The sequence below is a fragment of the Schistocerca cancellata genome, chromosome 7, assembly GCF_023864275.1.
Source record: "Schistocerca cancellata isolate TAMUIC-IGC-003103 chromosome 7, iqSchCanc2.1, whole genome shotgun sequence".
In the NCBI taxonomy this organism is placed as follows: Eukaryota; Metazoa; Arthropoda; class Insecta; order Orthoptera; family Acrididae; genus Schistocerca; species Schistocerca cancellata.
In genome coordinates, this window is record NC_064632.1 from 203,816,281 (window position 1) to 203,838,751 (window position 22,471).

A 22,471-nucleotide genomic window follows, 5' to 3' on the forward strand; every position below is an offset into this window, starting at 1 on the left:
ACAGATCTTCAATTTTCTTTTTAATTCCTCTATGTATTATTATTGTCAGCAACTTGCATGCATAAATTGTTGAGCTGATTTTGCAATTGTGCTTTCATTTATAAGCTCTTGCTGTCTTTGGAATTGTGGAATTGCGTCGATAATATTTTTTTGTTTTGTCAGTCTCATAGATTCTGCTCACCAGTTAGAACAGTAGTTTGGTTGCCACTCCCTCCAATGATTTTAGAAATTCCTGTGGAATGTTATCTATCACTTGTGCCTTATTTGATCTTAAGTCTTCCAAAGCTCTTTCAAATTCAGACTCTCATACTGGATCCCGTATCTCTTCCACATCACTCTGGTTTCTTCTTCTATCACATCATTGGACAATTTCTTCTACTCATAGAGGTCTTCAGTGTACTCTTTCCAGATATTCACTCTCTTCTCTGCATTTTACAATGGAATTCTCTTTGCACTCTTAATCTTGCCACCCTTGTGTATAATTTCATCAAATGTTGTTTTGAGTTCTCTATATGCTGAGCCAGTCCTTCTGACAATCATTTCTTTTTCTATTTCTTAACATTTTTCCTGCAGCCAGTTCACCTTGGTTTCCCCGCATTTTCTATTTATTTTGCTTTTAAATGATCACTCTATTCCTGTCTTTTTGCGAACATTTTTTTTACTTCATGCTTTCGTTGATCAATTGAAGTATTTCTCCTGTTGCCCAATTTTTCTTCAAAGTTGCCCTTCTAATGCCTAAGATTTCCAACGTCTGTGATAGCTCTTTTGAGATATGTACACTCTTTTTAGCTGAACTGCCCACTGTTTTATTCCTTATCACAGTATCAACATCTTGCATGAACTTCAAATGTGTCTCATCTTTTCTCAGTACTTATTTCCCACTTCCTTCCACAGTGATTCTCTTAAACTTCAGCCTACTGTTCACCATTACTAAATTGTAATCTGAGTCTATATCAGCAGGCAATCCAGTATTTAATTTCAGAATCTCTGCCTGATCGTGATGTAATTCAGCTGGAATTTTTCTGTGTCTCTGGGCTTTTCCCTGCATACCTTCTCTTGTTGTGATTCTTGAACAGAGTATTCCCTTTTCCTATCTGAAATTTATTGCATAACTCAATTAGTCTTTCTCCTCTCTCATTCCTACTACCAAGCCCATAATCTCCTGTAACCCTTTCTGCTACTCCTTCCCCTACAACCACTTTCCAATCCCCCATCATTATTGGATTTTCATTTCCCATTATGTATTGAAGTGCCCATTCAATATCCTCATTTACTTTCTCTGTCTCATTATCTTCTATTTACAGCATCAGCATTCCTATTGGCATTGGTTTGCTCTCAATTGTAATGAGAATTACCCAATACTGAACTGTTCACAATAATTCTCTCTCCTGTATCATCCTATTCACAACAAATCTTACTCCACTCATACCATTTTCTGCTGCTGCTGATATTACCCTATATTTGTCATTCTGTAAATCCTTATCTTCTTTCCATTTCAGTTCACTGACCCCCACTATAACTAGATTGAGCCTTAGCATTTCCATTTTCAGATTTTCTAGCTTCCCTAGCTCACTGAAACTTCTGACATCATATGTCGCAACTCATAGAATGTTGCTCTTTTTGTTGGTTTTCCATCTTTTTCTCATGGTCCACTCCCTTTGGAAATTCCCTTCTGCAGATCCAATTGGGGAGTAAACCAGAGTCTTTTGCCAGTGGACATGACAATATTTCACTTACAGGCCACATTTCCTGTGGACACATCTTATTTGTCTTTAATATAGTGGTTTCCATTGCTTCTGCACCCTCACGCCATTGGTCATTGCAGATGCATCTGCCTTTTCTCATCGCAAATGCAAGAGATCAACTTGAACATCTGTCTGCTCCTCCACCCTCTTTGACAAAGGTGTATGCAAAATGAGAGCGACTTCTTACCCTGCCATTGATGATGATTTTTATTCAAAATTTAAGCAGTGGCTATGTTCAGACCTGGGATCCAGGACGTTTTGATTGCTAGTCATTGCTATGCATAACTCTGTTATCAATAACCAGAGTGTTGTGTCTTACCATCTGTGACTCAAAGTTGATTTCTCTTAGTTATTCTATAGCAATGACAGTAAGGCATGTGAGACGTATGTATGAAGGTTTCGTGCATAATCAAAAGTGTGATGGAATAGCAACATGAAAAGATAGTTACTTGTCACATTACAGGAGGCATTGAACAGCAGACAGGCAAACAAAAAGACTGCCAGATATTATTAGCTACTGGGTGAAGGCCTTCATCATGTAGACAAAACAAAACACACACAGTTTCACAAATGCATCACTGAAACACAAACATGGCTACTGTTTTCTCTGGGTGCTAACATCCAACAGCGATTGCGTCTGAGGCAAGCAGCGATCTTTACTGTGATGGGTAGTGGGGTACATGTGTGGGGCAGTGAGGGGAAGGATAGCAGTGTTCAGGTAGGTGAAGATGCTAGTGCTGCATGTGGGATTGTGCAGGGACATGCAGAGTACAGGATGGTGGGTTGCTAGCTGCAGCATCAGGAGGCTGTGCTTGGGGGCAGGGCAGGAGAGAAGTGGACAAGTGAAATGGACTACACAGGTGCTCTGGCAGGATAGAAGGCATGTTTAGGTCTGGAGTGATATTTGGTAAGGGATTAGCTATGTGGAGGACAGGGGTAGTGAAGGTTGAGGGGGGGGGGGGGGGGGGGAGGAGGTTGTTAAGAGAATGAAGGATTTGTTACAGGGAGAGTTCCTATGTATATCATTCAAAAAAGCTGGTGTTGGTGATAAAAAACTTCCAATCGCATAGTCTGTGAAGCAGTCAAGCACATCACGTTGGGCAGAATGCTCAGCAACACAGTGTAGTGGTGGCCATTCCTACAGACAGCCAAATTGTTAGTGGCCAAACACACGCAGAACGTGGTGCAGTGGTTGCAGCGAGGTTGGCAGATCACATGGCTACTTTCATAGGTGGCCTTGCCTTTGATGGGATAATTGGTGCTGGTGACAGGACTGGAGTGGTAATGGGAGGTTGTATGGGACACATCTTGCACCCAGGTCTGCTGCAGGGATTTAAGGCACGGGCCCAGGGGCAACAGGTGTTAGAAGCCGAGGAAAGGTGTAATTGCCTGTACATTATTGTTGATAAATTGCTGGAAACATTAACAAATGTGAAATATATGAGAGAAACCATCCAAAGTACCATAACATTGAACATCCTCAGTAAGCTAGTGCTAGGAGAAGTAGATACCAGCCTGAATCAAGCAATGGAAACTCCCTGTAGGAATATCAACAATATAAGAAAAGACAGATTGCTAGTACTGTAAAGAATCCACATTAAGTTACAGACAGGCACGATTAAAATACACTTACCCAAAGGCCCACAGCCTTCATCAGCAAAAGAGAAATAGAGAAACGTTTTCACCAAAACCTTCAGCTCAACAGAAGTTTCAGTCCTCTCCAGAGACCTCAACTTTAGCCCTAAAAACAAATTTAACCATGCTGGACATGTCAAAGACCTACTCTCCTTCTCCCAATACCTGCAATGGAAGCACTTCTTTACATCTGTGCTTCCAACCAAAACCAACCTCATTCCAACAGTGAACCCTGCCTCTCCTGGTTCATACCACTACCCAACTGTTATCCACCCTCCCTCCCATCTGACCACCTGCTAGTCCTTACCTCCAGCTTAGCCTCACAATCCTTCCTCATGTCCCTTCCTCAGAATACGTCTTTCAGCAGAAAAAAGACTAGTCATACACAACCTTAAAACAAGTCCTGGCATAATCATCCTACCTACAGATAAAGGTTCCACCACTGTTGTTATGAACTGCAGTGTCTACCTGGCAGAAGGCCTCCAGCAATTTTCTGGTTCCTCCATCTAGAAACTCTTCCAGAGTGATCCCAACCCGGAAGTCTAACACAACCTCCAATCCCTGCTTAAAGCCTTAGGCCGTTCCTAGAACCTCTCCCCTGAATCCATTTCCCACCTCACCCCTATGACACACTGCAAACCCACCTTCTACATGCTCCGTAAAATCCACAATCCTGGACACCAATTGTCGGTGGTTATCGTGCCCCCACTGAAAAAATATCATCCCTCATTGACAAACACCTCGAACCAATTGCCTGTAGTCTAGCCTCCCACAGCAAAGATACAACCACTTCCTTCACTGACTCTCCACCATCCCCACCTCTTTACCATCTGGATCCCTACGTGTCACTGTTGATGCCATCTCCCTCTACGCCAACATCCCTCATGCCCATGGTCTTACTATTATTGAACACTACCCAGGGTTGCTGAAAGTTCTAGAAATCAGGGAATATAAGGGAATTTCAAATGTATCAGGGAAATCAGGGAAATTTGAAAAAGAAAAAAAACACTGGAAAAATCTCGTTTTTGTCTCAGTAGCATGAAATTGTTTGTTTACTGAGAAGTCATGCTTTGTCACTGGCTGGGCGCAGCTGAGTACATGTGCCACTTCCCTACTCTCATTCTTACTGCTTCTCCCCTTCCAACCCCTCCCATCACTGCTTGCTGCTAGCCTAGCAGCTGCCAATGAGAGGCAGGCGGGGAGTGAGGAGTGGTTTGTTTGGATCTGATTCTCAGAGCTTGTTGATGCAGCTGTTGGAGACAATGGCCATGTGTGCATGAGTTGTGTCTGAGTGGTTAGAGTGGTTATGTGAATGTGTGTGCGCTCTCTTTTTCTGACAAAGGCTATGGCCAAAAATTTAGTTGTGAGAGTGTCATTGTCTTACCTATGTGCCTGTCTGTGGCTCAGCAATCATCTTTATGGAGAGTTGCTACCTATCCTCATTAGTATTGATTCTGAGTATTTGCACACATTATCTGTTGTGTGGGTGATCACTGCGATCTCATTTCATCAACATGGTGTCAGTGACACGTTAATAGTTGGCCACATAAGTGGATTTCCATGGTGGGCCAAAACCACAGGCCAGTTCTGTGGGGATCTCTAATGGATCGGGCTGCTGATCTGAAGCAAATGTACATTGTACAGTGTGGCATTTTATAGACATTTTATATATTCTAGTACATTTTGCCACTTCGAAAGTAGTTTATATATTAGGAAGTATGGACGATAAGAAAAAGAAAATTGTGGCAGTCACTTGCAGTTGGTACGCTATTTACTCATGTGTTTCTTGAAAGAAAAATCACACAATACCTGTAGAATAATAGACATAACACAGTGTGTAATAACTGACAATAACGAACATAGTAGAACCAACATTAGATTGACAGCCACCTATAGTGTTGGTTTACACAACTCTTCCTCACCTTATACATTTCTTTCAGGAGACCTACCTTTTTCTGAGATTATTTCTGAAAATAGTGAAGGTATTTTAAATCTGTCTTGCGACTCCAACAAAATTCATATTTTTGTCACCAAATGTGTTTCACTTTATTGAAGTAAAATAACATCAGTAGCCTTAATGAAACAGACATATCATTTGCCTTGCTTTCTCCATCTAAAAACTGTTCATTACAAAAGATGTTGATTTTAATACTTAAGATTTTTGCTCACACATTTAGAAGTACAGAAGTCCTTACATTTTTTTGTCAACTTATGTGTCTACTTGCCCTAGAGATCTCAAAATTTGTCAGGGAAAAATGCTAAAACTTGTCTGGAAATCAGGGAAATATCAGGGAACTTCACTTGGGGAAACTTTTGGCAACCCTGCTACCTTTCGCAGTGTGCTTCAGATTCCAAACCCCCTACCTCATTCTCATACACCTTGCTAACTTTATCCTAGCCCACAAGTACTTGTCCTTTCCAGGAAAGGTATACAAACAAATCCACGGCACCCTTATATGCCAGCCTGTTTATGGGCCATCTAGAGGAAACTTTCCTAGCCATCTAAAATGCCATATCCTTTGTCTAGATCAAGTTCATTGATGATATCTTCATGATCTGGACTCTGGACTCCGTTCCTTAACAACCTCAACACCTTTTCTCCCATCTGCTTCACCTGGTCCTCTACAACCCAGTGTGCCACCTTTGTAGACATTGACTTCCTCCTCTCTAATGGCTCCATCCACACCTCTATCCACATTAAACCCATCAACCTCCAACGGTACCTGCACTTCAACAGCTGTCATCCCTTCCACACACACAAAAAAAAAAAATTCTCCCATACAGGCTGGCCATCCATGGATGGTGTATCTGCTGCGACAAGAACTACCTTGCTCAGTATATTGAGAGTCTCACCAAGGCCTTCACAGACAGGTACTACCCCCATACTTAGTCTACAAACAGATCTCCTGTGCCATTTCTCCTCACACTCCCTGTCCTCCCACCACCCCCAAGAAATGGCCACAAAGGATTGCCCCTTTGTCACCCAGTGCCACCTTGGACTGGAACAACTGAACCACATTCTTCGTCAGGTCTTTGATTACCTATCATCATGCCCTGAAATAAGGGACATCCTACTTGAGATCCTTCCCACCCCTTCTAAAGTGGTGTTCCATCGCCCACCCAAGAATGATATCCCTGTGGAAGACCGAGGTGCAAGACCTGCCCAGTCCACCCAGCCAGCACTTCCTGTTCCAGTCCAGCCACAAGTTTATCCTACCCCATCAGGGGCCAGCCACCTGTGGAAGCAGCCTTGTCATTTACCAGCTCTGCTGCAACCATTGCACAGCTGTCCACCAGGATGAACGGCCACCGCTAAACTGTGGCCAAGAGCAAGGCAGACCGCCCCCGTGTCGCTCATCATGCAGCTGAGCATAATATACTGGATTTCAATGAGTGGTTCACTATCCGAGCCATCTGGATCCTCCCGTCCACCCTCAGCTTTCCTGATCTGTGCAGGTGGGAGTTATCCGTGCAACACATTCTCTGCTCTTGTAATTATCTCAGTCTCAGCTTACCGTAACATATTGTCCCCACATCTTCCACCCAACAGTTTCCACCCTCTCTGCCCTACCTATCATCTTCTCCTCCTTCTTGTCTCCCAACCTCTTTGTTTGCTGCCCTCTGCCTACACACCCACCTATTTTTCCCTGCTCCTCTCTTTTTCTCTCCTTTTTTCCCCAACTCCTTGTCCCACAACCTCCTGACACTGTGCCTATTGGCATTCTAATCCCTGCACACACTGCCAGACAGTGCTCCTCTGTCCCCCACCTGTACACTGCTACCCCTTCCCCTTCCCGTTCCCCTTTCCCTTCCCTTTCCCCTTCTCCACTCCCTCCAGATTGCTACTGCCATCCCACATGATAGTCACAATCTGGCCGGAATTGCTGGAGTTGGTGGTCATGCGTGTGAGGTGTGCTTGCTTGTGTGTAGGAATAGTGTGTGTTTTTCTGTTTCTCTTTTGCTACTGAAGGCAGTGACTGAAAACTTTGTGTAAGTGTTATTTAATTGCACCTGTCTGCAACTTAATGTGTCTTCTTTATGGTAAGTAGCAATCTGTCTTTTCCTTTGTTGTACCAGGCTGAGATTAATTAGAATAATCCCAAAGAAAATTATTTCCTCCCAGATGAACTTCCTTACAAAACATTTATTTTATTGTTTCTTGAGTACTGCCCAGAAGTGTGAAAATCATACGAGGGGATGATAAAGATCCAAAGAAGAGCAGATTCAAGTAGTAAGCAAAGAGTGTCATTGAGGTGCTTATCAAACTCCAGGGGTATATGCTCCAAGAGAGGTGTTGTGCATCACAGAGAGAATGACTGTTTGAATTCCAAGAGAATATGCTCCAAGAAGAGTCAGTTATCATGTTACTTCCTTCCACATGCATATTGTGAAATAACCATGATGCAAAAATCAGAGTAATGTGACATATTATAGAGGTTCTCACAGAATGAAGAAAACTGCATCAGTTGTTGGATCAGTTAAATTTTATTATTTGCCATCAGTTTTGGAATAATACAGTTCCATTTTCTAGCATGTATTGTAAGGATGGGAACAATAAATTACAATTATGGGTAAGAAGTCATTCAAAAACAAGAATGTACCAGGAAACTGGTGACCAGGCATTACTCACATAAAGTGTAAAGGAGATAAGATTGGCTTCCATCCTGTGCTGCCAGTGGAACAAATGTTCTGTGTCCCACTTTATAAAATAGGGAATCTAAGAAGTTACCAAAACAAAACAAGCCATTAGAAAACCACTTTCCACAGAATCACAAAACATCTAAGAAATATTAAAAAGCGGAAAAGGACCATACAAGAATGTTTTATGTTATAGAGCCATAACAGCAGTTGTTCTTCTTGCTTACTATATGTGAAATGAACAGCAAATGGAGTAGTATGTTACTAGACCTTGTTGCGATTGATGTTATATTCCTTTACACTCATTTGTCATCATAACCATCCATTTCAGACATTACAAGTAGTGCTGTAGGTTTGCTTGAAATACGGATTATGAGATGGCCAAGTTTTTCACCTATTTGATGTGGTTTTACATAGGTGTGTCTGTCATAGGCAATTTTTACTGTAATTACTATTGGAGAACTCCAATTTTTAATCTGAATCTCATCAGGCTACCTAAAAGAGTTCTGTAAATAGGTAAAATGGTGCCATATACTACATTATGTAGACATTAAAACTATTGTCATGTGATAAGACTTCAACAAACTGTGGATGCCCAAAAGAGTGTGAGTTTTTTTAGGGAGGGACATAATTTTATTTGTTGCTGTACTTAATATGAAAGACATTTCTAGCCAAACTCAATTGCTGGATGAAATTTTTGTCATAGCTAGTTATGTCAAAAATGTGCTAAGTGTTTGAAGGGCAGGTCAGAATTAATTCAGTTACATCTGTCATATGCTAGTATCAGAAATATGTTGAGAATGTGATGCTTTGTAAAAGGTGGCTTTTATTGCAAGCTGTCTTTTTCAACAACACAGATTTTATTAAACCCAATTATGTACAAACAAATCACAGAAATTAATAGTTCCTGACTATTCTGAAAATATATGGAAAGAAAGACTTCTGAAGATGTATATCTCTTGGTTGATACAGTACTCTGGATGTTTGTTGAATGACTCATAAGTTTGTACATGAAAACACTGTTTGTAGTTTTGACTGGGAAACACTCGAATATGAACCATCTATCGGTGTAATCAAGTGCCATCAGTTTGTTCACTGAAAGAACAGTGGTCAGTGGAGTGGTGTACAAAAACAGTACCACAGTAGGCAGACAAGTAATTCCCTATGGTTGTATGTAACAGTGAAGTCCAAGTCACAGTCCAGCAGAAAACCACATAACACAAGGTCATCATCAATACGTGTAATGGAGATCTTGATGTAAACATCAGCTAGTTGACAAGTGAGACCATGGCAGTCCACGGCAGCCTTTAAATCTGCTGCAGGTGTTTTTCCAAGTGACATGGTACTGGCAGATTTATCCTTCTGTGCCATGCCTAGCAACTTTAGCAGACATATGCACAGTTATATATTGATGACCCACTGATACTTCAGTGGGATTACAAGATCATTGCCCCCTTTGAATCAGCTATATGGCCTGAACCACCCTGGCTAGTACAAGAGAGGATGAAGTGGACACAGCGATTATACTCAATCACATGCAATGAGCAAGACAGTGGCTTCATTAAATACTCTATTGTTTATTTTTCAGGTTGTTAATAGGAAATTATACCATTTTCTTGTTGTGGCAGCAATATCAGCATTGTTTTGAAATCTTGCGGGCTTTGAATCTTTACAGAACATTGCCAAAACAGGATACCCAAACTTTTCTCTGTCATTTCTTAGTATGGTCCTTAAGAAGCTACAAAAAGGAACAGTCCCAGCACTTACCACAGTACAAGTATGGCTGCATTATACCAGCCAAACATGTGTCACCAATCCCTGCAAGAACAGCCCATTCACTTGTGCACATCTTAATCTCAACAGTAATTTTGAATTTGATTCATCAGGGCTTGCTGAGACTTCATTCAGTTTTCATGGTCAAGCAATTATATTAGCGTGTGAACACAGTCAAGCGTTACTGTTGGTAAACTATACTTTGTGTACAAGTCTGAATACAGAAGAAATACAACTTCTGCACCTGATAAGAAGAAAAAATGGTGAAATATCAAGGTTGAAGAGGTGTTCTGATCTTCTTGAACTGCACAGTTCTTGAACTGTATGGGGTGCAATCCTGTCTGACAGCTAACATGTGTTTGTAGTCCATTTGACATGTCTACACAATAACATACCAAACTAGAGAAACGAAGATCATTTTTATTGAATTGTAGGCTGTTAAGAGTTGGTGCTACTGACCAGTTTGATGGTCATTTTCAAATATTCATATTCATGTTAACAATATATAAATGTATACTTTAGTTGTACAAATAAAATGGGGTTATGTGTAAAGTACAGCGGTAATGTACCTTCCATAATTTTGATTGGATAACTGTCAAATGCTTAAGCTGCAATGAGTTTCATGTACTTCTTGTCAAATTCATTTCTTTGGGCATGACATGTTCCCAACTAATCAGGTGTCTGAAAAGAGGGACTTTTGGAATCTTGCCTTCTCTTGGATAAATTTCTGTGGGTGGCCGTGGGTGAGAGAGCGTCTTAGAGGCAAACATGATAGGCTGTTCTGAACAGTTTGGGTAGTTATGCAATAAAACGGCCCCAATGCTATCTGCAGTCAATTCAATGGATGGGCTATCATTGTAATTTTGTCCATAAAAACCTGCATGTCCTTTACATTCTTTGGTGTAGGAAAATGGGAAATGACTGCCACATTCTCTGATATCAGTTTAAGACTATCCCAGTGAAATGTGCCTATAGAACATTTTCTTACTGTGCAAAATGCTCTTGCATTGTTGGCAGATGATTTGTGGAGTTTTCTTATTGATATGTTGTGTCACACGAACAAAACAGTCCACAGTGTCACCAAATACAGCTTCTGAAAATAACACAGGATTTGTACCAATAAATACCATTATTGAAAATGAACATGTCGATAAGGCACATATATGAAACATTTAAGTTTTGAGAATCATTTCTACTTTTGAACTGACGCTCTACATGGAATGTGTAGTATATGTGCAGTATTGACACTATGAAGCAGATGGAGACTTTCCTCATACACCACTCCCCCCCCCCCCTCCCCCTTATCCTGTAAGCAGTCACTCCCTGCACACTGACCTGTAAGCGATCAGGAAAATACTGACAAAAATGCAAATTCAAAGTACTGCAACTTAGAAGGAGCCCCTTGAGTGTGTGCAAGTTCAGTCTTCAGTAAGGCTCATTTGAAAGTCTTGTGTGAACAATTTTGACATGAAAAATATTAGCTTCTGTGGACTCACCATGTGCATCAGGAGGGTGATATAAAATGAGTGTGCGTGAGGTGCAGAGATCAATCTTCTATGGAATATATGTATCACACTTCATAAAATGGGCATCATTGACATTTAAGAAATGTTCAAAACAAAACATTAACATGCACCATGAACACTAAATGAAAAATGACACACCATGGTGATCACAAAGGTTCACACCATGTGCATCAGAGGTAGACTCCTTGGGAGTTACAAACTATGCACGACATTCAGCTATGTATCCACTCGTAAAGAATGCACATGGAATCATTTTGGTGTAACAGGCTGATGAGAACTGATGGAATGTGATGGTATGCAACCGAATGCGGAACAGTCTGTCACAGAGCTTATTGTGAAACTGACTGTCCATTAAGGCATAGCTGCAGATAGTGTGATAATTTGTTTTATAGGCACAGAAAAAAGAATCATCCAGAGGCTGAATTTGTCTGGTGGTTCCATATGGTATGAACTGCAATGTCAGACACTTTTCAGGAGGGGTGGTTTGCTTTAACAGAGTATGATTTTTATAGCAGATGAGAAATCAAGTAAAAGCAAGCTATTTTGACCAGCTATTGGAGAAAAGCAGTGCTCATACCATAGTTTTAGTTCTCTTACATCCATTTTCCCACTTTTGCTTGCTGTGACACAAATATTTCCTAGTGCCCTGCAAGATAATGCACATGAGAAAGAATCAAAGGGGGACAGAGCACCTCCAGCTTCTCACAGCACAATAAATAACTTTCCAGCCTGTTTACCATGCAGATGAACAGCTGACATAATTGTTTGTGACTGCATTATGGCATTGATGTTAGTTGATCTCGATACAACTCTCTTGGTACCTCAAATTTCCAGGGTTCCTTCCATATGCATTTCCTATTCAAATCCCAATTATTCAGAGTTGAAAACAAATTCCTTACTAAATGATAGGATAAGTTTGTTTATCTCATCTACAAATTTTTGGGCCAATTCTGCAGTTTGCTGTGCATTGTCAATTTGACACTTTGTTTGAAATTTTGTTATCTTACATGTTTAAATTCTGAAACACTGGTTGAAGTTACACAACAATCTACTGCTTCCCTTGAAATCAGTGTAATCTATGTTGGACATAGTTTGATATGCACAATGTAGTAGGTCATTATCATCCACATCCTGTAAACTGTATCGAGAATCCTTGAAATGTGCATACACCAGATTTTGTAACAAGTGCGCGTTGTCCCCCCTTGAAAATTTGTAGTTTTCCTTATCCACAAAATCTGCACTTACTCAAAATCTGTTCATAATTGTTTTTTATTGTACTGCGGATGATCTTCCATGTATGTAATTATGTTTAGCACCTGCTCCTTGAACATCGAGTGTTCTTTACTGTGTTTCACTGGGGAAGGGATGTTTGGCTCAAGTACTGTATCATCATCATCATTGTACTCTTCATGTACATTGTCCACACATCGAATGTAAATGACGCCACAAGTTCCACTGACTCGTCTTGCAGAAATGCTAATATTTCATCAGCCAATTCTTTCTCACTCTGCAAAATTCACTGGATTCCATTCTGACGGAATGTCAACTTCGGCAACTGATGTTGTAGATATAATACAGTGCAATGTTTGCTTTGTTTATTGTTGCTATTACTCTGATTTGTATCAACACTTCTAGCATTGTAGCAAAGTTGTGAGTTACTCGTCAACTAAGCGGTTCAACTATGCTCCATTCCTCTTTCTATGCTAACTCTTGGATACCTCCAGTCCTGCCCCCTGTTGTCATTAACAGCCAATGTTGTGGTTGCATGCTAGAGGTAGACAGTATGTGGGGCATCAACTGCCATAAACATCATTGGCCTTTTCGACCTTGCTCTCAATGGATTCCTTGTTACAACTCCATCTGTGTTTTCCAAATCCATTGTCAGTTAGTTGGATGTATGGCATGTTACCTTGTGAAGGGACGTCACCATTTTGCAGTTTGGAGCAAAACTTGCCCAGTCTGTGATGCAGAGAAGAAAGTACAAGAGTTAAAGACCACAAAATGAAATCCATATTCATAAGCAAGGAAACTGCAGTCCTCGGTAGTTCCAGCTTCATTTGTTACAATATTCAGTAAACTAAAACCCAAGCACGGTATAGGACACCCTTGACTGAAGTTAGCAGAAATGCTGTATCTGAAGCTGCAAATATATCTCTGTAAACAGGGAAAAAGGGCAACACTACACTTCTTTCTGGATGAATATAAAATGTACATATTACTTACTGTACAGGCCTCCAAGTTGCCCCTCTTTTACAGAAACTGATGTAGAATTGATCCTGAAAAGAAAACAATAAATGAAAGAAATAATTGTTGTTAGAATGACTTCCTTGCTTCAGTGGAAAATTAATGGAATCTGGCTACACATGGAAGTGAAAAACGTTTGTAGGTATGTCTCCAGTAAACTAATTTGAAGTCATCTGATCCCCTAGTGTTGAAAAGTTTCTCTCCTCAAAGAAAAGATGTCCTCAGTGATGAAAGTCAGAAGGCCAGAGTGGCATTATTTATGATTAAATCTTATGCAAAATTCATTCTATAAATAACTAGTTTGTAAGCAGTTATTCCTGTTACGGACACTTCACTAAATATCATTGTGTACTTATTGCTATATGAAATTCTTGATATGAATGGTCCACTGACCTAATTAAACGACTACTCCTAATGGTTATTATAATGGGAGTTTTCAATGCATGATGCGATACTTAAGGCACACCTGCATAGAAGTTGTGCATTGAGGGACTCAACTGAAAGACAATAGTAGTTTAAACAGTGCCTAAGTGAACTTTTACACACCCTGAGTCATCATCCACAATTGACCTCTCACTTTGTTTGTCAACTGTACATGACATGGCTGAATTAGAAATTCAGGTGGCTCTTCATTCAGTGATAATCATTCCATGTGGTGCAGGTTGCTACAAACAACAGTACCTGTAAGGAGGCTGTTAAGATGGGTGGTAGACAAAGCTGATTTACAGGGGTCAAGGAACTAGCTGTATTTGAACAATAAGGAAACACCCAGAAAATGGTGGCCTGATGATATTTGTCAAGCCACATAATTCATCAGTCCCAAAATCTTCTAGTCAGTCTAAGAGTCAGCTTCTCTTGTGCAGTGAAGACTGTCAGTACGTAGTTCGGTGTAGGTGTAGCCAGGACAGTATAGTATTCCCTATCATATTGTTTTTATGTTAGACTATTGTCAAGATTTGCTGTTCAGCTTAATTCTAATTGGTCTCATTCTCTACAACTGTTTCCTCTCAATTGTTAGATGCTGGAACCTATGGTTTTGAGAAACTAATGTTCCCTCAGAGTTGTTCATGTGGTTCAGACTATTGCCATGTGTTTATATTACACTACTTCTTTCATAAGTTTCATCACGGAACATGATGAGTAATGGAAAGTTGAGTTGTGTGTTGTTTTTTGTTGCAGTTATTGTTGGTTGCGAATACTCAGCCTTGCTGAGCTTGGTAACTGGACTGAGTTAGAGAAGTTGTCAAAAGTCAAGAAATCTCCAGCAGGTCATGAAGTGAGTACTTAATTTGTTTTTGTCAAACATACAGGGCAACTATAAATGATTCATTCATTTCAGAGCTCTTTATTTTCCAAAGTATAACATGTGCAAATATTATTCATACATGACTAGAACTATAAACCTACCAAGTTTGCATTTGCACTGTACAGATGTTCTATGAGTGCCCTTCTGGTTACACAACACATGTCCAAATGGTAGTCAAGTTTGTCCCTTCCTTATGTAGCAAAACCATGTCAATGGTCAGCACAGCAACACTAATAGGTTCTCTGAGCTGTTCCAGTGTTCTTGGCAGTGGGGGCACACAACCATGGTCCTTAATGTACCTTCAAAGAAAAACTTAACAAAGTGTTAGGGGACAGAGCTGCATCGACTTTACCACTACACACAATCCAGTATTGTGGATGTCCTTCATTTAGGTAGTGATGAACATTGATGCTCCAGTGAGGCAGTGCCCTGTCTTGTTGAAAGATGAAATTCTCAAAATCAGCAGTCAGTCATGAAAACAAACACAACTGCGACATATCAAGACAAGACATACTCATCACAGTCTTCTCGCAGAAGAAAAATGACCCATACAACTTCGTCTGTGACAGTGGTAGTCAACATGGTCCCTGTCACCCACTAGTGGCCATTCCAGTTTCCTTGGTGGGCATTCTATTACGTTGCACAGGAAACATTAATCTTTGGCACATCTCATTCATGCACTATAATTTCATGATGATTTTCAGTGTCCCATTTCCTCAAATTTTGGCAATTAACCTTTCCAGATAAATGGAATGTTGCTTCACCACTGAATATGAGCTTGGAGGTGAAATGTTCATCCTCTTAGGTGTCATTTTGTCAAGGCACTTCGCTTGCAATACTATCTGGTGGGCACAATGCAAATTGGGTGAGTTTACGGTTGTGTTAATGCGTCAGTCATATTAGTAGATCAAATACTTTGGAAAATATAGAACTTTGAAAGTGAAAAAATTGTTCATAGTAGCCATGTATTTCAATTTGCTTGCAGTAATTTCTTGTTATTAGCCATACTAATAAAAACATAAATTTTTGACCTAAGACAAATCTGTACAGTTAATTTCATTGGGTGTTTCTATTAATCCATTTCAGCCATTTGTGGAAGTCTGTCTGAAGCATAATAATATCCATGAAGCACAGAAGTATTTACCAAAAGTGAGGGATGAACTGAAGGTTAAGTATTATGTGAAGGCTAAGTGAGTATCCAGTACTTTTCAGTGGTTTTGTGTTGAGTATTTGTTTAAAGTTTTAGTTCTGTTTGAATATGTTTTCTGCCTCTGTGACATTAAGTCCTTCAGATATTGATAACCTAATGTATAATTTAGTGTTTTATTTTTGTCAAAGGTTTAAAGCAATTGGGTTCAGTAATAATGAATGAAATCATTGGAGGGGATAGGGGAGGGGAAACACAGGGCTAGATTACTATGAGGAGAAAGAAGTCATTTGGATTTTTTTTTTTTTAATCATTCAAATAGTACGTACTAAGATGGCACAGGGTAATTTATTTAGTGAAGAATGTTGTTCAAATTCTATCATAATTGTTGTGATTTGGATGTTCCATAAATTTTCAGCTTTTTATAGCTACCTCAGAGTCAACAAAATGTTTAAAAAAAACCAAAGCTTCATTGATGATAAAATAAGGGGAAGCTGTGTTTACATAAGAAATAATATAATTGTAAAGAGGCTGGGGATACCTCAATACAGGCACTGTTATGCAAAAGATAATCATATGGTGTTCGAAATTTGCATAGATCTGATAAACAGATAGATAACTTGAAAATATAAATCATTATTTAAGTCAAAATATCTGTAATGAAACTAATAACTTTACACATTTCAGATAATTTCTTAGTTTTTGTTGTGTAAAGTCACTCATTGGTTTTGGCTAAGGAAGTTGATAAGACATGAAATCTAGGATAAGGAAATGTAGCAGAATAATGTTCAGTGGTAATGAAACTGCATAGAAATGGGAGAGGAAGGTGAAATCCATTTTCAAGTGAAGATAGGGAGTACTCACATTCCGGAGGATAAGACAGTAAAGAAAGACACTTACAAAATATGAGAAAATAAAATAAATGTTATCGTGGTGGGTTGTGAGATAATGGAGTGTACCAGCAGCACTACACCCTTTTCCAGCTGTGCAATTTTTGAAAAGCTATTCTTTGGTGGGATGAAAAAAGAGGGACAAGGGATTGAGAAAATGTGACTCAGTTGTGCTGTGCTGGACAGCAAACTTGACAACTTTGTGATCATGTTCACTGTTGATAAAAATTTGATTCTGGCCATTCATGTGAGTGGTCAGCTGGTTGGTGTTTATATGTGCAGAGAATGATGGTTGCAACAAAGGTGATTAATAAATAACTCAGGTGGAACAGGTGGAACGTGTGGGGAGATTCAAAATAAACCATAGTCATTTGTTTGCCAGATTTATTTACAAACTGCAATTTCACACAGATTCTAAATGTTTGTATGGCACAGTCAGAGGAAAAAAAGCATTGTCTTTTGCAAAAGTGGGTACAGCTTGTTGCACCACAACAGCCCGCAGCACCTATTTGTGATTATGCATCAGTTGTTAACCAAAAAGCCAGTCATGAGAACTGACAACAGCTGTCATCCAGTGACGCCTACAGCTGAGGATGACATTGTGGTCAGTCAGTACTGTTGGGCCTTAAAGGACGATTCAGACAGAGTTTGTTTGCTTTGTTAACAAAAAAAAAAGATCAGGATTCAGGCTATCAACCAGTCTCACTATGTGTGGCATCAAGAGGTCAGTTTGTGCACAAAATCCTGCACTGACAACACTTCTGCAGTTATGGATGGCTGTAGAGGCAGCTTGACTCGATATGTCTCCAGGGGACTTCCAGTGACTTGTTGAGTCCATTCCATGTTGAGTTGCTGCATTGTGCCAGACAAAAGGAGGTCCAGCGTGGTGTTAGGAGGTATCCCATACTTTTGTTATCTCATTGTAACTGCTAAGCATATTTAGATTAGGGACATGCATTGTTGGCAAATTTGCTGATCCCAGTTTCATCATCGATGTCTAACACAGATGTTCAATAATAATTGACCGATAAACATAAGTGTTTTTAACATTGATGTAAATAAAAATACATCTAATACAATGTTTATTGAGCAATAAATACGGCAATAATTAAAGTTACGCGTCCTGCTGCTTTTTGTATACAGACTGGAAAAATAACGTTTTTTGAAAGAAATTTCCCCCTAAGTCTATTGTATTCTTGACAGAGCCTGCATCCTGTTTTTGAGAACAGCCTTCAGAAGCTGATGATGTAGCTATACAGCTCAAATACTTCAGTGCAAGGTTTTGTAGCTTCGGGAGGTGGTACCGATGATGTGTTTCCGTACTTCTAATGGATCATGTTTAAGATCTGTAAGGCAATCTTTCAGATAATAACTGATGTTTTTCTTCCACTGTTCATAAATTATTCTTTTCTTGTGCTGTTTTATAAAGTTTACTCCAAAAATAAAATTTTATTTCTTTGTTTTTCTGTCATGTATCAATGTATACATGCTAACTGATAGTTGTTTCAACCTCTGCAAGCGAATCTGTGATGGTTTTGATTGCCTTTGAACATACAAAACATCTTCTTGAATTTAGGATTGAGAATTGTTGATGTGGATTATATGTTAATATGTTCAGTTGGTAAAAAGTGCGTTTTGATTTCGGTTGTGGTGTTCCCCTTGAGATTGTCTCCAGCAGTCTGCATTTGTTGGAAGTCAGACATTTTGAGAATCAGTACTGAAAGTTATGGGGATTACATTACTGCCTGCAACATACTTATCTATACAATTTTCATGAGTAGCCAGTTCTGTAGACTGCAAAATGGCCAATCATCTTCCATAGTTACAATACATGTGGCTGTTAAAATGGCTTGGTGCACTAGTATATCAATGACATTTTTCATCATTGCTAACAGCTGCCAGAAAAGTTGTTTAGTCGTGTGTAGCGTTGTATTCATCTGGTGGATATTTCTTGAATTAGTCTGACCCTCATTCACTTTTCAGCTCCTCACTTGCTGCTGTACTTTGTTTAGATCACATTAAAATCCTTTTCACATCAGTAATCAAGTCAGGAGTTTGCCTGGCTTTTCCATAGATGTTTTGCTACTAAATTCAGTATATGGAGAAATGTATGACATTTTCTTCAAAATACTATTTCTACTGCTTTAACCACTCCACTGATGTTATTGTGGGCCATGTTCAGAAAAATATTTGTTTAAATAATTAAAAATAATTACTGACATTGTAGCAAGTGCCCTAACACTGAAGGGTTTATATTTGGTCTTTAACATAAACATTATGGTGTTTCGAAGACTTCAGTATCAGCATTGAAACATCAGTGTTACAATGCCCAACATTGATATTTTGTAAATAACAATGATTATTGAACATCCCTAATTGAAACTGTTGCATTGTGTCAGATGGCAGAAGTTTGAAGGAGTTTTGATTTCCTTGCTTATAAATAGAAAAACAATCCTTAAATTTAAAAAAAAAGCCAGTACTTTTGCTTCTTTCTTAAGTGATATGTGAGATTCATTGTGTCCAGTAACTAGTTAGTTGCGGTGCATGAGAGTGTAGAGAGCATAGAAAGATTACCCATGTTAAAGGTGGGAGGATACTGTCAGTCTGTAGAACCCTTGTTAGGACCTTCGCCATATTTCAAACGGAATTAAATCAGAAATGTATATGATAAAATAGACACTTGGTATTAATAGCTCATGGAGTAATTTTGTTTACAGTGACCTTTATCAGGTACTACAACAACAACATGCATTTAATTTTTTCAGATTAAATCTTTTATGGCTATCAAATTATTCACTGTAACAAATATAATTCAGTCTTTCTGGTTTTTTGTGCCCTTGTGAATGTTAATTAATACATTTTTCCTCATTTCACCAGGTTATTTGAAGAAGCATCACGCATAGCGTTTGAGCAGAAAGATGTACAAGGTCTCTTGTACATTCAGAATCATTGCCAGACATCTGACAGAACACTGTCTGACAAAATAAATGTACTTGTGTCACAGCTTGCAAACAAAAAATGAAAGAAGAATAAAAACATTGCCTATTGCTACTCCAAGGAATATTTTTCAGTTGTTCAAGAATATTATAGAATGTTTGTTGATGCAGTATATATGCATCGAGGTAGAGTAAGAAAGAAATTGGAGGGTAACTATTAGAGTGTGGTGAAAAATACAAGTGAATGATCTAATTCTGGAGCTCAGCAACATGACCCAGAATCAACCTACTGTGATAAAATTTTTTAGCAAAAATTAGACACTTTTTATGTTCTCTCCCCAACAGCAAGGTGATAATTCCACTTACAATATTCTGACAGTGAGTAAATGCAAATTGTGATTCCCTACAATGTTCTGCCAACATTTCCTTGTTCCTATAGCTTGTAAGCAACATTTATTAAAGCACAGTTTTTGTGAATGTATTTATATATGTGTTGTATATATATGTAAAAGTTTCTAGCTTCTGGCAGTCTCAGACTTGAAATAAACATTTTTCAGTTTTTATAAAAAGATGTAATATCAGTCATTGCATTTTTTTCTGATTGTTAATGTAAGCACTTCATATAGTAAACTGTTTATCTTAGGCACGTTTGAACTTACCTCCTCTGTTAGTCCACTGTTTCCTTTTAAGTATTTCAGATTAACACATTTTATTTTTTCTGTAAACGCAAGCAAAAATTCTTTTGTCATTATTTTTATTTTTTTTAAACGTTTGTCTTCCATTTCTTCTTCATGTGTGGGGGAAAAAAGAATGAGAACTTTATGTTTAATGATATCTGCAATGTGGATGCCATTTCAGATGTTGTTGAAGATCCACATGTAGCTTGCTGTGGATTCATGATTCTTATTTCAGGAGTCTGGATGTTTCCATGACATGTCCAGAATCACTGAAGGTGACTACTATTCCAAGATGTAGATAATTCTTCTGGAAGGAACACAGCTATTTTTCTTCCAATTCCTTGTCTTGTGTTAGCTAGTGCTCCAACTCAGATGACTTCATCAGTAGTGGATTTGTTTATTTTGTACATTGTAAACTGTTGCCTTTATTTTAAAAGCAATCTGTTTTCAGCCTTACCTACATTTGAAAAATATCATGTATTAGGAACTCCAAGAACTGCTAGTGAAAAAATCTTTATTAACTACCAGTTTCAATCAGCTTATCATTACCAGGTATCATATATTACAGCAGTTTGTATGGCAATGTTTTTACAATAACATCAAATTAAATAAAATCCATCCTTCATCACTGCTGTCAGTAGTAAAATACAAAATACAGTCAACAGTAAAATGCATTGCTATAGTTCATTAATTTTCATACACTGTCATAATCAAATTCCAACCTTCTGGGTGGAGTGCACCATATGTACTGACCCTAATATCAGTAACAGTACTCAAAGGAACCCAGTTGTGTAATCTCATCATCTCATGCTGAAGCTTGCTAATTAGTGAGAGTCCATACACATCAGGCTATTAGTATCAGTGATAGAAGTTGGATGCAAAATATATTAAACTTCGTTATGGCTTATCTTCTAGATTAAGAAAGAGGTACAATTGGAATATCCATTGTTTGAGCCTCAGGAATGAAAACTGCCACCACCATAATTGTTGTTGGGAGTAGTATTGTGTGGTGTGCAATGACTGCCTGCATTAAATAAGGAAAAGTATCATCTATAATTCACCACAGTGGCTGAAGGTTGGACTTAAAGAAACATAAGGACTTTAAAGTGAATTGTGGAAGGAGGTACAAAGAAATGGCATCTGAAATGAATATACATAGACAAGACGCTATATTACCAAAACCTATCAAATGTGAATCTCTGTGCCAAACATTTGTGGTAGAGTGCCTATATCAGAACTATTGATGACACCATGCATTGCCTTGAAATGATGAAACTGGAGTAATGAGCATTCAAACTGTATACAACAACAATGGGGAGAATGTTTTGTTAGTCAGGTTATTCCCAGCTATAGACATGTTTAAATTTTAAAAATGTCAGCAGAAGCCTGGCATTTTGAATATGCATATCCTACTGTGATGCATTATGGGAGTTCAGTGATGCTATGGGGTGAACACAATAGTCTTGGTCTGCTTATTGTCCTACTTGGACTATGCAAATCTTTGCAGAAAGGAGACATACATATAAAATTGAATTTTTGATATAACAGATTCAGTGAGATCAATGTGTCATGTCTCAAGAACTAACTTTGAAACCAAAGTACAAAAAGTGATTGTTTTATCATATATTTACATAGTAATCCACTCAATATTTGTTTGAAGGTAGATTGTGATGATACTTAAAAGGCAAGCATATTTTATTAGTGTACACGAAGTACATATTTCTGTATTATTGATGTGAATATGGATGCCGAATTTTTTGTTTCAACACCTGGCATTACGTGATCACATACGTAAATGCTTTGTATCCAAATATGAACACTGCCTTTTTGATTTAACGATCTGAAATTATGTCTTCATATAATTAAATGCAGCATATTGAGCAAGCTTACCAAGTGAGGTGCTGCAGCGGTAAGACACTAAATGGTGGTTCAAATCTCAATCTAGCTAACCAGT

The 22,471-nt window shown here is 38.7% G+C and overlaps 1 protein-coding gene across 1 annotated transcript in view; it reads left to right on the top strand.

Annotated features, from left to right (window-relative positions):
* Positions 1-20,409, top strand: part of LOC126092282 (vacuolar protein sorting-associated protein 16 homolog) — a 225,855-nt gene extending 205,446 nt beyond the window's left edge. Inside the window, exons 14-16 of the mRNA XM_049907799.1 lie at positions 14,741-14,837; positions 15,954-16,057; positions 19,782-20,409. Coding sequence (XP_049763756.1) covers positions 14,741-14,837; positions 15,954-16,057; positions 19,782-19,926 — 346 coding nt within the window. The 3' untranslated portion in view covers positions 19,927-20,409. The remainder of the gene's footprint in view (positions 1-14,740; positions 14,838-15,953; positions 16,058-19,781) is intronic.
* The last annotated feature ends 2,062 nt before the right edge of the window (positions 20,410-22,471 follow it).